This window comes from Atractosteus spatula, assembly GCF_055471065.1.
Source record: "Atractosteus spatula isolate fAtrSpa1 chromosome 10 unlocalized genomic scaffold, fAtrSpa1.hap1 SUPER_10_unloc_15, whole genome shotgun sequence".
In the NCBI taxonomy this organism is placed as follows: Eukaryota; Metazoa; Chordata; class Actinopteri; order Semionotiformes; family Lepisosteidae; genus Atractosteus; species Atractosteus spatula.
Window position 1 is genome coordinate 455,304 of NW_028296618.1, and position 16,601 is coordinate 471,904.

The 16,601-nt window shown below is 46.3% G+C and overlaps 1 protein-coding gene across 1 annotated transcript; it reads right to left on the reverse strand.

The window, feature by feature from the left end:
• Positions 1–1,769: 1,769 nt before the first annotated feature.
• On the reverse strand, positions 1,770–16,043 carry LOC148812855 (uncharacterized). Its single transcript, XM_088908471.1, has 2 exons — positions 15,491–16,043; positions 1,770–6,933 (listed from the first exon to the last, which is right to left on the reverse strand). The coding sequence occupies exons 1-2, from the start codon at positions 15,783–15,785 to the stop codon at positions 4,823–4,825; spliced, it is 2,406 nt and encodes an 801-aa protein (XP_088764597.1). The 5' UTR covers positions 15,786–16,043; the 3' UTR covers positions 1,770–4,822.
• Between the last annotated feature and the right edge of the window lie 558 nt (positions 16,044–16,601).

Consider the following 16,601-nt stretch of genomic DNA (forward strand, 5'->3'; position numbering starts at 1 on the left):
GTTAGCCTTGTAGCGCAGTGGCCCTGGGTTCAATTTCAGTGCTGTCTGCATGGAGTTTGCATGTTTTCCCTGTGCTCATGTGGGTTTCCTCCCACATTCCACTGGCAGTGCTGGTAGGTGAACAGACCCTGATCTGAGTGTGCATGTATGTTTGTATCTGTCTGCTCTGCAGTGGGCTGGCATCCCATCCAGGGTGTATCCTGACTTACCCCTGTTACTTGCTAGATAGGCTCTGGCTTCCTCATGACCCTGTACTGTATAAAGCACTTTAGAAAATGGATGGATGGATTAATCTGATATTACCTAATATAGCGTCTTCCTCTTGTATGGTAATATTCAAGTACAGTTTCCTTAGAGTAACCACCTTACTGAATCCAACTGGTAGGGCACACACAATTCCTGGAGATGGACCCAGTACTAATTTCAGTTCCTGGCAGAAAATTAAAATTCAGAAAATTAGAAAAGGCGGTTTATTCATTAAACTCTAAGCTACTAACAGCCAACTTTCTGTAGTAAAACCGTGTTCAATATTCATGATTTCGCTTCTTTGCACAAAAGTGTTATAAGGTTTTACAATGTTATAAGGCACAACTGCATTAACATGACTTAACATGATTCTGGAGCAGTGCATCCTGGGTAATGCTTCAGTTGTTCAGTTTCCTTCAGGAAAGCGTAAGAAGTGGCTTGTATGTGGACCTGTTACCAGAGCAGTGCCTGTGCGCGACTCAGTGTTGTGTTGCCAGATAAAAGAAATATTATTAAAACAAATATCTTCCATGAATCCCTAAACTATCAATTTCAATTTACTTTCCTGTCAGTTATTCCTGTGAGGTAATAAACGTCATTACAAGACGATAGTGCTGCATTTTTTAACAATAATAAAAATAAGATCTAAAAGGAAAGAAAATGCACACAACAATGAAAAGAAAAACTTAGTCCAGTACATGGTAATCTGTTATATAGCAGTGATCTTATTAGTTTGCACATACAATAATTAGAATTATAGGGAGGACGGAATGCTTTTCTGAAGTTTTCAGTACTAATTTTCTTTAAAAATACTAATAACTAATATCACTTATTTCTGATATAGTTATAACAAAAATAATTATGGTTTTGTGAACTGTGGAACCACACATATTTTCCCGCAAGGCATTAAGTTCCATGTTTGAAAATTCACCATCTGAGGAGACCTCAAGGCACCTAACCCTCATAAATACCAAAGTGTTACTGTACACTGTACTAGTACACTAGAGGGCACAAGTGAATTTCAAATTGGCTTCTTTACGAAAGCAGCTGTAGGTGTGTGGAACATGCTGCCCAGTGATAGTGTTGAAGCCGATACCCTGACTTCATTCAAGACAGCTAGATGAGGTCCTCCAGTCAGGAAGGGAGGCACTCCTTTACACAAAGGGATGTGGGAGCATGGAACAAGCTAAATATCCAAGTTGTTTCACAAATGGAAACCACAGGGAAGTACATTTAAAAATGAGCATGGGAGACAGTAGCTCACACAAAGGGTGGTGGGATAGTTTTCTTTCAGGAAACAAATGGATGACATCCTGGGATCAATTCAGTACTAGCTACCAAATAAAAAAAAGGTCAGAATGCTGTTGTAGTGTGCTCTCATGAGGCACCAGTTCTGTAGGGGTTTGGGCATTTACTGGGACAATAATTAATTGTGGCAGTAAATCGCAAAATGATTCTTTTAATGGCCTTAGAATCCAACCATGCGGTATAACTCAAACAACGCACACACACAGGTACTAATACACTAAAATACATTTATTAATACATAGAAGGTGCATGTAAATCTAACAGATCTTATCGTGAGGGTAAGCAGAAAACAAAAGGTATATATTCATTCAGTTACAAAGAGTTACACATATCAAGAGGACATACATTCAGTATATCATTCATTTAGACCGTTTCTTGAATGAACTTGGTTACAACTTCTACATTAGATACTCAAAACAAGTACATAACTCTTAGGAATTAAATTGATATCAACTGGTTGGGATAACAATTGAATTCTCGAGCAGTAATGCAGTGAAGTTGAATACTCATCCAATCTCTGGGGATTCAGATCTCCCCCGGACAAAGAAACAGTTGCAGGCTTGTTGCTGTCCAATCCGTGCTCTCTGGCTAGGTGCCAAGCGGTGCTCGGTGCGGCTGGAGAGATTCCTGCTGCGCTGCTCTCTGAAGACCGGCTAGTTAGTGTTGGCTTTAACTAGCAAAGTTTGTGCACAGGAGAAAACTGACTGTGGGTCCCAGCTGGTCAGGAAGAAGAACGGTTCGTTCCTGATGAAACGCTAGTTCTGAATACTGATTCAGCTGTCCACAGTTCCGACCTGTTCACGAGGCCTGCTGCTGGTGCTAACCTCGGGTGGATCCTCTGGTTACGCGCTGGCAACCTCCGCTCTAGACTCTTAGAACAAGGAAAGTTCTGGCACTCGGACACACTGGCCGTTACATGGTGGTCCTGGCTGAGTCTCAGGATGGTCAGGAGGCGTGCTGCGAGAATGTCCTGCACTTCCCAACTGTTCTGGCCTGCGGGCCGTCCTGTCCTGGAATCATTCACACCCCTGGAATTGTTCTTTTTGGAATTCTTCTTCAGGCCCTCTGTGTTGCCTGTTTTTACCTGGAGGAACTTCAGGTCGTTCATTGGCTGAAAGTTTAATGGGCATCAGAGACCCACGTGGGTTACTCGGCCCTACCAGTTCCTGATTGGTTGATCAAGGTGAGATGTGAGTAACTCACCCCTGACACTTAGGAATGCAGTCCAGATGTCCATCTGGCACTCCCTAGACAGATAGGCGCCAATGGATGACCATTGATCATGATAGCCAGGCTTAGCTAAGTGCATCCCCATTTGGGAGCTGTCCCTTATCAAAGAAACCTTAAATCAGCCTGCATGAATAGCTTATCTGTGGCTGCACCACAGAGATGAAGAGAGAGATGGGGCCTCACTGGCAAGAGAGCGCAAAACTTAATTCCTGTATTTTAATAAGCCTTGCCGCTACAGGTGTAACAGTAATAGTATCATGAAATCTTTATTCCTCCCTGCAGTCTCACTCTCTAACAATGTAAAATAAATGCATTATGACATTATCCATAAACAAATATTTCTGGTAGTAGCTGATACATTAATGCTGCACACTGGTATCTTTCCGGGAGTGAATAGGATGTGCATATAAACTGTGCATCATGTGATACCTGTCAGTTACACCTTCAACAGGCTGACAGGGTTAGCTTGAGAATACCAGCAGAGTTAGAAGATGAGTGTTAGTTGTTGTGAAGCAGGGTTATGGAGTGGTGTAGCTTCTTCTACACTCTGTTGTGTTAAATCCTGCTTGACCTTAAAATGCCTTTTGTCTTGTGTTTTTGTGTGTGTGAATTACCTGAGTCAGGGTAGTGTCAGCAGGGTCTTGTCACAGTAGATGAGTGTATATACAGTGCCTTCAGAAAGTATTCACCCAGTGGAATTTTGTTGCATTTTGTTCCCATTACACCTCCACATTTTAACATTTTTTCCTCGTTTTAAGAACACTAAATTCAACACATTTATGAATCAAAAATATTTTTTATTCAAGAACATTTGTTTTTCAAAATGAAAGATTTACATTTCTCATTTACAAAAGTATTGTATTACAAGAGATTGTTTGTGTCTGCAGTTTCTCCCATTTCAGCCAAAAAGCTCTGCAACTCTGTCAGTGTTGGAGCTGGCCACTTTTGGTCACTTTTCTGACAATCACCATTCTTGTCCGGTTGCTCAATTTGGTAGGAGGGCCTGATCTTAGTAGTGTCTGGGTTTTGCCATGTTTTTTCTATTTAGTTACAATGGGATTTAACGGTGCTCCTAGGAAGGTTCAAAACTTTGCCAATCTTTTTATAACCTTCTCCAGTTTTTTTTCCTCCTAACAACTTCATCTCAAAGTTCCAAAGGTAGCTCCTTGGTCTTCATGACAGCAGGACTGATCTGATCTGCTGTTTCAGTGAGACCTCACAGTCAGTGATATCTATTGTGCAATCAAGCAATTGAACACCGGTGAATTTGAAATGAACACAGGTGTACCTTGTTAATGTATTTAGTGTGATCTCTCAAGATAATTGACCCAAATTAGGTTGTTGAAACAAAGGGAGTGAATACTTATCAATTAAGTAATTTTCCATTTTTATTTTTAATAGATGTCTTCAGAATTATAAATACTTAATTTCATTTGAACATTATAAAGAATTGCTTCTACAGGAGTGGAGAAAAACATTTAAATATGATTTAATTTGACTTTGCAACACAGCAGAATGAGAAATAAACAATGGGGTGTGAGTACTTTCTGAAGGCACTGTATATATAGCTTGTCCTGTCTGCAGTTGCATTGAAAAAAAAATTGAAGTATTACTAACGGTGCCAAAATAGATTTTCTTATTAAAAGAGATTCATACAGTATCTTATTCTTTATTATTTACCCTTTATTGCATAAATATTTCTTGTATTTGATATATATGCTCTCTTATCCACATAAATTAAACTCTGTGACAAGAACTATTTCTGTTTTAGTCAACTGTAAATAAGAGTATAGTCAAAATTTAACTGACCAGACGAACTCAAAATTGGGTGACTACAAAGTGACTATGACTAATAGACATTTTGGGAACAAGTAAAGGTTTGTTCCATGCTGAAAAGAGAAGAAAATAAATGTCTCGGCTGTGGAGCCTTCTTCGGATGTCACATGCTGACGCACCTACCCACTTGAACTAAAGACATTTTAGTTGACTTGACTTAGACTATGATTAAATAAAAAACCTGGTGACTAAATTGGTTTTTTTAAGTCACCTGACTGGAACTCTTCCCACACTGACTGTAGCTGAATGGTCTGTCTCCTGTGTGAATGCGCTGGTGCTTTTTTAAGTCATGCGATTGAATAAAACTCTTCCCACACTGACTGCAGATAAACGGTCTCTCTCCTGTGTGAATGCGCTGGTGGGCTATTAAGCTACTTGACTGACTAAAACTCTTCCCACACTGACTGCAGCTGAATGGTCTCTCTCCTGTGTGAATGCGCTGGTGCTTTTTTAAGTCATGCGATTGAATAAAACTCTTCCCACACTGACTGCAGCTGAACAGTCTCTCTTCTGTGTGAATGCGCTGGTGGGCTATTAAGCTACTTGACTGACTAAAACTCTTCCCACACTGACCACAGCTGAATGGTCTCTCTCCTGTGTGAATGCGCTGGTGGGTTATTAAGCTACTTGACCGACTAAAACTCTTTCCACACTGACTGCAGCTGAACGGTCTCTCTCCTGTGTGAATGCGCTGGTGTGATTGTAAGTGGCTTTTCTGACTAAAACTCTTCCCACACTGACTGCAACTGAATGCTCTCTCTCCTGTGTGAATGCGCCGGTGGGCTATTAAGCTACTTGACTGACTAAAACTCTTCCCACACTGACTGCAGCTGAATGGTCTCTCTCCTGTGTGAATGCGCTGGTGGGTTATTAAATTACTTGACTGACTAAAAGTCTTCCCACACTGACTACAGGTGAACAGTCTCTCTCCTGTGTGAATGCGCTGGTGGGTTATTAAGTTACATGACCAACTAAAACTCTTCCCACACTGACTGCAGCAGAATGGTCTCTCTCCTGTGTGAATGTGCTGGTGGGATTTTAAGGCATGTGACTGACTAAAACTCTTCCCACACTGACTGCAGCTGAATGGTGCCTCTCCTGTGTGAATGCGCTGGTGGGTTATTAAATTACTTGACTGTCTAAAAGTCTTCCCACACTGACTGCAGCTGAACGGTCTCTCTCCTGTGTGAATGTGCTGATGTTGTTTTAAGAGCTGCAAGTGACTAAAACTCTTCCCACAATGACTACATCTGAAAGGTCTCTCTCCCGTGTGAATACGCTGGTGTCTTTTAAAGTCACTTGACTGAATAAAACTCTTCCCACACTGACTGCAGCTGAATGGTCTCTCTCCCGTTTGAAGGTGCTGGTCGGGTTTTGATTTGCTAGACTGACAGAAACGCTGCTCCTCTCTGTGCCATAATGGCAGTTTGTCCACTCCATCTGAGCAAGGCCTTGAGTGATTCTTCCTCATTCTCTGATTGTACTGGGGTCTCTTATTCTGCCAATGCTCCATGGAATGGTCTTGCTCCGTGTGCTGAGATTTGTTTTCTCCACCATGTCCTTCAGTGTGCTGCTCAGCAGTGTGAATCATCCGGGGCTCCTTCTCCAGCTCTCTGAGACTAAAACTGTCTAGTTCATTCAGTTGTTCTCCTCTTTGCCCAAGAACAGACCTACTCTCCAGTTCATTAAAACTTTTAACAATTTTCTCAGTAACCAGATTAGTAAACCTGTGTGTAAAGCCATCAGATACTAAGGGATCATATGATTGTTTGAGTCTCTGCAATGACAGTCTCTCCACTTGAACAGAACAAGGCCTAATTATCAAGCCCTGTAGGAGCTGCTGTTGCTCCTCCCTGTACTGACTCCTCTCTGTGTGCTGTGACTCAGTACTGTTCTCTTCACCAGGTACATCAGTCTGCTGCTCTGCAGCGTCAATCAACTTGGACTTCATGTCCTGTTCTGTAAGATTTAAAACATCCAGTTCTTCACTGTGCTCTCGTACAGAGACACAGCCCAGTTCATTACAACCTTGTGTAATATTGTTCGAGTCCAGATTATTAATCTTATCTATAAAATCATCACATACTAAGAGCCCAGGTGTCTCACTCTCAGGCTCTGTCTTCATCATGGTCACAGAGTCCAGATCCTCGACACTCTGTCTGCTCTCTGTGTGCTGCTCACTGAGTGTCTCTTTCCCTTCTGCGACAGTGAGCTCTCTCTCCTGCACCAAACTGGAGCCCCACTCCTCCTCACTGTGCTGCTGTTCAAGAGGAGCCATGTCCCCAGCATCAGAGAGAGCACTGGTCTCTGTGCCTGTAAATACAGGAAAAGAAAACAATAACTTTATAATAATAATAAACTTTATTTTATATAGCACCTTTAAAGGTGGCTTCTCAAAGCACTTTACAGAAGGCCAACAACAAAAAAGACACAATATAAGCATGATGAGAATATAGTTAGACGAGTCAGTAGATGGTGGTACTAAGTCCAGTAGGAGCAGAGGGGTAAAGAACAGATAAATAAAGGCTCTTCTGAAGAAGAAGGTTTTGAGTCTGGATTTGAAGAAGCTTAGAGAAAGTGACTCTGATATCCTTGGGGAGAAAGTTCTAGAGCTTGGGGCAAAACAGGAGAAGGCCATGTCACCCATAGAGTGTAGAAGGACTGGGGGACAAATAGTTGAACACAATTAGAAGAGTGAAGGTTGTGAGGTGGGGAGTAGGGCGATAACTCAGACAGGTACTGAGGTGCCAAGCCATAGAGAGCCTTATAGGTAAGCAGGAGGATTGTTAAGCATCACAAAACTTGACAGGAAGCCAGTGCAAGGACTCCAGGATAGGAGTAATGTGAATACTTGCACTAGACAAACTGGAAATTACAGCATATTAACACTGCACTGACAGAGATGGGTAAATACAGACACACTGACTGGACACTGCAGCATATTAGCACTGCACTGAAAGGGGTTAATATAGACATGCTGACTGGACACTACAGTACATTAACACTGCACTAAGAGAGGGGTTCATACAGACACACTGACTGGACACTACAGTACTTTAACACTGCACTGAGACGGAGGCATTTATACAGCCATGGACTGCTCAGAGAAGGGGGGTAAATACAGACAGACTGACAGACAGGACACTACAGTACATTAGCACTGCACTGAGAGAGAGCGGTTAATACAGACACACTGACTGGACACTACAGAACATTAACACTGCACTGAGTGACAGGTTAATACAGACATGCTGACTGGACACTACAGTACATTAACACTGCATTGAGAAAGAGAGGGATTAATACAGACACACTGACTGCATATTATAGTACTTTAAAACTGCACGGAGAGAGGTAGGTTAATACATAGACACTGACTGGACACTACAGTACATTAACACTACACTGAGACAGAGAGGGGTTAATACAAACACACTGACTGGACACTCCAGTATATTAACACTGCACTGAGAGAGAGAGGGGTTGATTCACACACACTGACTGCACACTACAATATATTAACACTGCACTGAGAGAGAGGGGTTAATACAGACACACTGACTGGACACTACAGTACATTAACACTGCACTGAGAGAGAGGGGTTAATACAGACACACTGACTGGACACTACAGTACATTAACACTGCACTGAGAGAGAGGGGGGTTAATACATACATACTGACTGGACACTACAGCACATTAACACTACACTGAGAGACAGTGTTCAATCAATCTTTATTGACAGAAAAAATAAAGAAAGTATGAATCTTGATTCTTAGGACCCCACCTTAAAAATTATTAAAATAAAATCATAATTGGAATATTAATTTTTTATTCACAATCCTGCACGTTTCCAAAACACCAATGCTTTTCAAATGTTCCACAGTCATTATGAGATAATATAAAACATATATTTTAACGACATCCTGCTCTTCACCAACCCTTCAAACATCCTCACCAAGTCTACAGACCCGGAACCAGAGATCTTATTTTTCAGAGTCTTGTAGATGGTGAGTTTGGCCTGGCCCAGTAGAAAGTTGGCGAGGAGGGTCTGAGTTTTTTGTTTTTTCGTATGACCCACCCCGAACATGAAAATAATGTAATTGAAGGCCAGGCCAAGGTTGATGAAGAGCCAAATCAACACGGCAAACATGGGCGACAGGTGGGGGCAGGCACTGTAGTAGTGGAACACCGTCTCCCTCTGAGCGCAGAAGGGACAGGCCCCTTTTGTTGAGGGGAAATCTGTAGAGGCTACCCCAGGCAGGCCGGACACCATCTGGCACCCCCAGACGAGCCCTCCAGGGAGTGTCAGGGAGTGCAGACAGCTGGGCTTGGTGTCTAGATGTTACAACTAGTCTATATAGACACTTCCCCCCAACACCAGCCAGAGACCTCTCCTCTGAAGCAAGGGACTCAAGGAGAGATCCTGTCGGCCCGGGACTGAGTGCAGGAGACACTAGCAGACCAGGGAAAGGAGGCTGTGTGGTTGGAAGGTGGCGTTCCTCAAACAGATCCTGGACTAGCAGCATCTCCTCAAGAGGCAGAGCAGAGCAGAGCAAAGCTGAGTAAGAAACCCGTCCACACACCGCCGCGAGTGTAGTCCCAGAGCGTCACATGCCCACTCCATGCTGCGCCAGCAGTCCTGATCCACGTCAAGCAGGTGGTGGAGTTGTGTGACATTGGCGCGGACCAGTCTGCTGGTAAAGTCCAAGGAGCGGCCCAGTTCTGTGTCCATTCACGGATTGTGTACTAGTGGCTCTCAGAGTGTCCAGTATAGACTGGGCCGCTCCTCCTCTCTCCGCACGTGCAGATGCCGCCAGGCTTTCAGGAGACTACGCTGGAAAGGCTGCAGTGGAGACAGGTCAACCCTGCTGGTGTCCATCAGGAAGAGAACAGAGTCGATCCCGAAGTGTCCTGCTAGACGCAACAGGGTGAAGGTCAGCTCCTTCCAGGACAGCGAGGCCGGGCCATACAGCAGCTTCTGTACTGCCTGCATACGAAAGGCGTCCACCCGGCTCCGGATGTCAACGAGTCCTTGTCCTCCGTCCTCTCTGGGCAAATAGAGGACACCCCTCCACAGCCAGTGCAGTCCATCCCAGAAGAAGTCGAGAAGCGTGGCCTGCAGCTCCTCGATCAGTCCAGCTGCTGGCTCCAGGCACAGCAGGCAATGCCACAACATTGAAGCCACCAGGGTGTTGACAATCAGAACCCGGCCTTTGTAGGAGATCTGGGAGAGCAGCCAGCGCCAGCGGTCCAGCCGACCTTTCACTTTTTCGAGGAGCCCCTCCCAGTTCTTCCTCACACTGGCCTTGTCCCCCAGGTACAACCCCAGGTATTTGAGTCCTCCTCTGGTCCAGCTGAACCTCTCTGGCAAGACTGGGGGACCCGTCTCGCTCCACTCTCCCAGGAGTAGGGCGCTACTCTTGGCCCAGTTTACTTTGGCTGATGATAGCCACTGGAAATCATTCAAAGTTGTCTGTAGCGCCCTGACATCCTGTTCTCCTCCGACCACGACCATGATGTCATCAGCGTATGCCAACATCTTGACAGTAGAATTGGGGCAGCCCGGGATGGACAGCCCCTTGATGACCCGGCGCAGCTGATGTAGCAGAGGTTCAATGGCAAGGGAGTAGAGCATTCCTGAGAGTGCACAGCCCTGCCTGACTCCCCTCTGCACTGGAAACGGAGCACTCAGCCCTCTGTTGACCTTTAGCACACTGAAGATGTCACTGTACAGCACCTGAATCATGGCAACAAAGACAGAGCTGAATCCGAAAAACCTCATGGTTCTCCACAAATACTGATGTTCAACCCTATCAAAGGCCTTTTCCTGGTCTAACGAAATGAGACCAGTATCTAAACCCAATAGTCTGGAGGTGGCCACAACATCTCAAATCAGAAATATATTATCAAAGATTGTCCTTCTGGGTACACAGTACGATTGTTCGGACTGCACCACTGATCCCAGCACCACCCTCAGCCTGTTGGCCAGAGCTTTGGACAGGATTTTATAATCCACACACAGCAGGGCAACAGGTCTCCAGTTCTTAATGTCACACAGGTCCCCTTTCTTAGGCAGCAGGGTGACAACAGCTCTCCTGCAGCTCAGTGGCAGGTCCCCGTGCTCCAGACTTTCCGAGAACACATCCAGCAGGTCAGGTCCCAGCACGGCCCAGAAGGCACAGTAGAATTTGGCCGGCAAGCCATCAAGGCCAGGGGTCATACCATTACTCAAGACACTGAGTGCAGTGGAGAGCTCCTCCAGGGATAGAGGCCTCTCCGGCCATGCCCCCTCCTCTTCGGGGACCTGTGGAAGGTCTTCAAGGAACCTGCGTGTGCAGACCAAGTCCTCACTTGCCTCGCTGGAGAAGAGTGTCTTGTAGAACTGCATGGTCCTCTCCTGGATCTGCCCAGCCTCGTGCAGCTCCTGCCCTGTCTCCGAGCGCAGGCAGAGGTTCTGCCTGCTCTGGCCCGGTTTCTTCTCTAGGCCAAAGAAGTAGCGAGTCGGGGCGTCTACCTGTGATGCACTCTGAACCCTAGATTTTATTAGAGCTCCCTGTACTTTTGTGTCCAGAAGGCCAATGAGTGATTCTTTTTGAGTGTGGAGGTTATCAATTAGCCTCCTGTCTGCACAACACTCCAGAGCCTGGTGGAGCTCCAGAATGTCTCTCTCCAGAGCCTTCATGGACTCACGGATACCTCTCGTGACAATTCCAGTGTACTGCTGGTGGAACTGGCGAATCTGCACCTTCCCAGTATCCCACTACTGCCTCAGGGAGACAAAGTGGGCTTTCTGACTCCTCCACTGCTACCAGAAGAACACGAGGCAGTCACAGAAGTGAGCATCGTCAAGCAGTTGGGTATTAAAGTGCCAGTAGGCACTGCGGGACCTCACTGATGGGACGACGACTGTGCAGATGGTGAGACAGTTGTCCGACAGGCCCACTGGACAGATGGGAGTACTGCTTGACGATGCTGTAATGATGTTTACGGCAGTAGATGCGGTCAAGCCTGGCCAGAGAGAGGGTGTTCCCTCAGACCTGGGCCCAGGTGTACTGCCTCGTGTCCCCATGACATCTCCTCCAGATGTCAGTGAGGTCAGATTTGACAAGGATCCTGCGCAGCTCCCTGGCCGACAGGCCATGTGGCTCTCCGTGATTCCTGCATAATTCCTGTCCAGTGTGCTGCTCTCTGTGCAGTTAAAATCATCCCCCAGGAAGACCAGCTCTTCAGGCTGGCAGGTCACCAGCGCATTTTCAAGCTCCCTGAAGAAGGTGACCCTCTCTCCGCCGTCTGTGGATGCGTAAATGTTAATAAAAACAAAGGTTTTCTTCCTGTAAACTACTCGCATGAGTCAAAGGCGACCTTTCACAACCTCATGGACGGCGATAGAGAGGGGCTTGAACCCCACAGAGAACAGCACCGTGATCCCCGCGCTCACAGGGGACCCATGATTGTACACAATGTCCCCCTGCCACTCCCGCTGCCAGGCAATGATGTTGGAGCTGTCGGTGTGGGTCTCCTGCAGGAACGTCACCTGCAGGCTGTTTTCTTTGATGACCTCCAACACCGCAGCTCGCTTCAAAGCCCTCCGGCACCCATTGGTGTTCAAACTCCCTATTCTAATGCCGCCCATGTTTGCGGAAAAGAAAAAAAGAAACAACATAAAACACAAACAGACACATAGCACGCAGACGGATAGTGATGTGATGTAAGAGACGGGACTCATTCGTGCTGAGGTGCATTCCGCGGTCCTGCCCTGATCTTACCCAATAAGCTCTTCAGGCACCATCTCTCTTGATCGCTGAAGTCATTCGCACCTGAGCCTTTTCAGATGGTGGGTCGCGGAGAGGACAAAGAGCTCAGTGTCGGGAAAAAAGTCCTCGACCACAGTTCCCCTCTTACCTTTAGTCTTCTCTAAGAACTCCCTGATGCTCTGGAAACTGTAGCCTACTCTGCAGCTCTGCCGGGCCGAGGAGCCCGAGGCGAGAGAGGAGTCTGGGAAGCCGCCCTCGTCATCGTTGCTCCCGGACTCCGAGGAGCTCCGGGCGGCGGCGGCGAGGACACTCCAGCGCGTCCTTACTCTCCCAGTGTCGGAGTCACTCGCGGCCCCTGGGCCGGCGACAGAGCCGCCCTCCACCGAGCTCTCTGTGCTGTGCTTTTTCTGCACCGCACTCTGCATAGATTTTTTCGTGCGCTTTCTCCACGGTGTCTTAAAACCATTGTCTATTTTTCTGGATGTTAATTAATTTCCTCCCCACACTGTGTCTACAGTTTTCGCTGCCACTTGTGACGAGTTTTCCTCCGTCGGTGTCACTGCCTGCTCTCTCTCCCTGACTCTCCTGAGCAGCGGGGCTCTGCAGCTCCCCTGCTCCGCCAGCGCTCGTATCTTGCTCCCCGGTGTGGGGAGCTCCCATCTGAGGGCTGAGGTGGTCCACTCTTTGCTATCTGTTCTCCTGCATGGGACACCACCAGCTCGGGCTCACCTGCCCCCTCCAGCGATCTCCTCTCCTGCACCCCGGCCGTGGGCTCTGCCTCCCTGCTGCCTCCCTGCACTGCTCCACTCCCCGCTGCCTGACACTGTCTCCTGGCCTCCTGGCAATTCTTCACCACATGCCCCTCGCTCCCGCACCTGAAGCACTTCGTCAATTCCAAAGTCACGAATACAACATAATCACAGGTGTCAATCCGAAATTTAAGATCCACATTGATCTCTTCCATGGGGTTTTTTTAAGATCACGTAGACTTGTCTTCGGAAAGAGATGACATGCTTCAGTTGAAGTCCCCTGCAGCCCAGAGGGACCCTCCTGATCGGAGAGACCACCTGTCCGTAACAGGACAGCTCCCTCTACAGCAGCTCGTTTCTCATGAACGGAGGCACATTGGAGAGGGTGATCTTCCGAGCTGGGGCTGTGAACGGCAGCACCGGGGTGAAGGTGCCGTCCAGGACAACCCACTTTACCACCAGGGCATTTGCCAGATCAATAGATTGCAGGAAAATAACTATCCCTCCACTCATGCGGGAAGCGGACTTGATGTTCCTGCAGCCCACAACCTTCCCAACCGCAAGAACGCACCTCTCCAGCGGTTCATACAGACACACTGACTGGACGCTACAGTACATTAACACTGCACTGAGAGAGGTTCATACAGGCACACTGACTGGAAACTCCAGTACATTAACACTACACTGCAATCAGAGAAAGGGGTTAATACAGACACACTGACTGACTGGACACTACAGTGCATTAACACTGCACTGAGAGAGAGGGGGGTTAATACAGACACACTGACTGGACACTACAGTACATTAACACTGCACTGAGAGAGAGGGGTGAATACAGACACACTGACTGGACACTACAGTACTTTAACACTGCACTGAAAAAGGGGTTAATACAGACATGCTGACTGGACACTACAGTACATCAACACTGCACTGAGGGGGGGGGGGTTAATACAGACACACTGACTGGACACTACAGTACATCAACACTGCACTGAGAGGGGGGGGGTTAATACAGACACAGTGACTGGACACTACAGTACATTAACAATGCACTGAGAGGGGAGGGGGGGTTAATACAGACACACTGACTGGACACTACAGTACATTAACACTACACTGAGACAGAGAGGGTTTAATATAGACACACTGACTGGACACTACAGTACATTAACACTGCACTGAGAGAGAGAGGGGTTGATTCACACACACTGACTGGACACTACAGTACATTAACACTACACTGAGACAGAGAGGGTTTAATATAGACACACTGACTGGATACTACAGTACATTAACACTGTACTGAGAGAGAGAGGGGTTGATTCACACACACTGACTGGACACTACAGTACATGAACACTGCACTGAGAGAGAGAGGGCTTGATACAGACACACTGACTAGACACTACAGTACATTAACACTGCACAGAGAGAGAGGGGGGTTAATACAGACACACTGACTGGACACTCCAGTACATTAACACTGCACTGAGAGAGAGAGGGGTTAATACAGACACACTGACTGGACACTACAGTACATTAACACTACACTGAGACAGAGAGGGTTTAATAAAGACACACTGACTGGACACTACAGTACATTAACACTGCACTGAGAGAGAGAGGGGGGTTAATACAGACACACTGACTGGACACTACAGTACATGAACACTGCACTGAGGGGGGGGGGGGGTTAATACAGACACACTGTCTGGACACTACAGTACATGAACACTGCACTGAGAGAGAGGGGGCTTGATACAGACACACTGACTAGACACTACAGTACATTACCACTGCACTGAGGGGGGGGGGGGGGGGTTAATACAGACACACTGACTGGACACTACAGTACATTAACACTGCAGAGAGAGAGGGGGGTTAATACAGACACACTGACTGGACACTCCAGTACATTAACACTGCACTGAGAGAGAGAGGGGTGAATACAGACACACTGACTGGACACTACAGTACATTAACACTACACTGAGACAGAGAGGGTTTAATAAAGACATACTGACTAGACACTACAGTACATTAACACTTTATACAAACAAGGACAAACTGGAAATTACAGCATATTAACACTGCACTGACAGAGAGGGGTAAATACAGCCATACTGACTGGACACTCCAGTACATTAACACTGCACTGAGAGAGGGGTTAATACAGACATACTTACTTCACAGTACGGTACATAAACAATGCACTAAGAGAGAGAGGGATTAATACAGATATAGTGGATTAATATTCCAGAGGAGTTAATACAGACACAGACCTCACCAGTGAGGAAGTTATAGACACTGGTTTTAAACACACACACATACTCTGACTTCATACACGTCACCACACTGACCTGACAACAGTTTCATGTCCATTTCTTCTTTTATTTCTGCAGTGACTTCACAGGGAAGCGTCTGGGTACCCTGATCTCCTCTTGCTCCCGAATCCTCCTCCCACAGCTGCAATCTCCACTTCAAGCTCTCGTTTTCCTTCTTCAGCTGCGCCATTTCACTCCCGACAATGTCCTGCACACACTGTGTGATTTTAAACACGGCCCGTCTCACCAGGACCTGGGAGACGCTGCGGAGTTTGTTTTCAAACTCGTTCTGAGTCAGACATCCTGTTTCCAAAAACTTCTGACACTTCATACACGATCGATTTGAGCAAAACGTGCATGAACGAGTCAAGCTGGATTTCCAGATTTAACAAGTACTCCGCCATCCTTCTTCAGAGTCGATCAGAAACAAAGGCTGACTTGCGATGTTTAAACAGAACAGCTTCTTTATTTTTATTCTTCACAGATTCTGTTGTCAGGGCTGTGCTCTGTTCAAGCATAAACACAGCTGACAAGATGCTACGTTTTCAGAAACTGAAGTTATTAAAAAAAACAACTTTCTTCTTTATAGAAAGAAAATCATTCAAGCACCCACAGCTATGTTGTGTAGCGCCGTGTGATGACGTCATTCGTTAGCGCGGCCGCGACTTCAAAACAATCGAGAAGCGGAGCTGAGAAAGAGGAGTTTCTGCAGCCTGATATAAACTTAACTGCACCTCCTAGCGCCACCTAGTCAAGAGGAGTGAATCACCTGCGACTTGCGCCGTTCGTAAGTGTGAATTTTGTGAAACGGAACATATTTACTGTTTTGCCCTTCCACAACGAAAACGTCTCCCTTTGCAGGTTTTTGGTTAAAGAAAAAAAATGCTGTCATATTCTTCCCAGCTGGCAGTATTTATTCTGCAACATAAGCAAGATTTGTATTTCATATTTCGCAAATTGTATGAATTTCTCGAAAAACACGTTGTTCCAAGAAAGGAAATAAATACTTCTAGTAACAAAATCAAGCCATATGTGATTGTCCTTAATGATACATTCTGTATGACAAGACAGGAAGAAAGGCACCTCAGGATTTCAGACACAGGATCTCCTGTATATTGAGAGAAGTTTATACCATCTGTCAGTTTTC

Bases quoted from the DNA above. Each gene is read 5' to 3' on its own strand.
- LOC148812855 (XM_088908471.1), bottom strand. From the start codon at position 15,785: ATGAAGTGTCAGAAGTTTTTGGAAACAGGATGTCTGACTCAGAACGAG. The intron at 6,934-15,490 runs GTCAGTGTGGTG...CTGTATTTACAG, and splicing joins GGACATGAAACTGTTGTCAG to GCACAGAGACCAGTGCTCTC.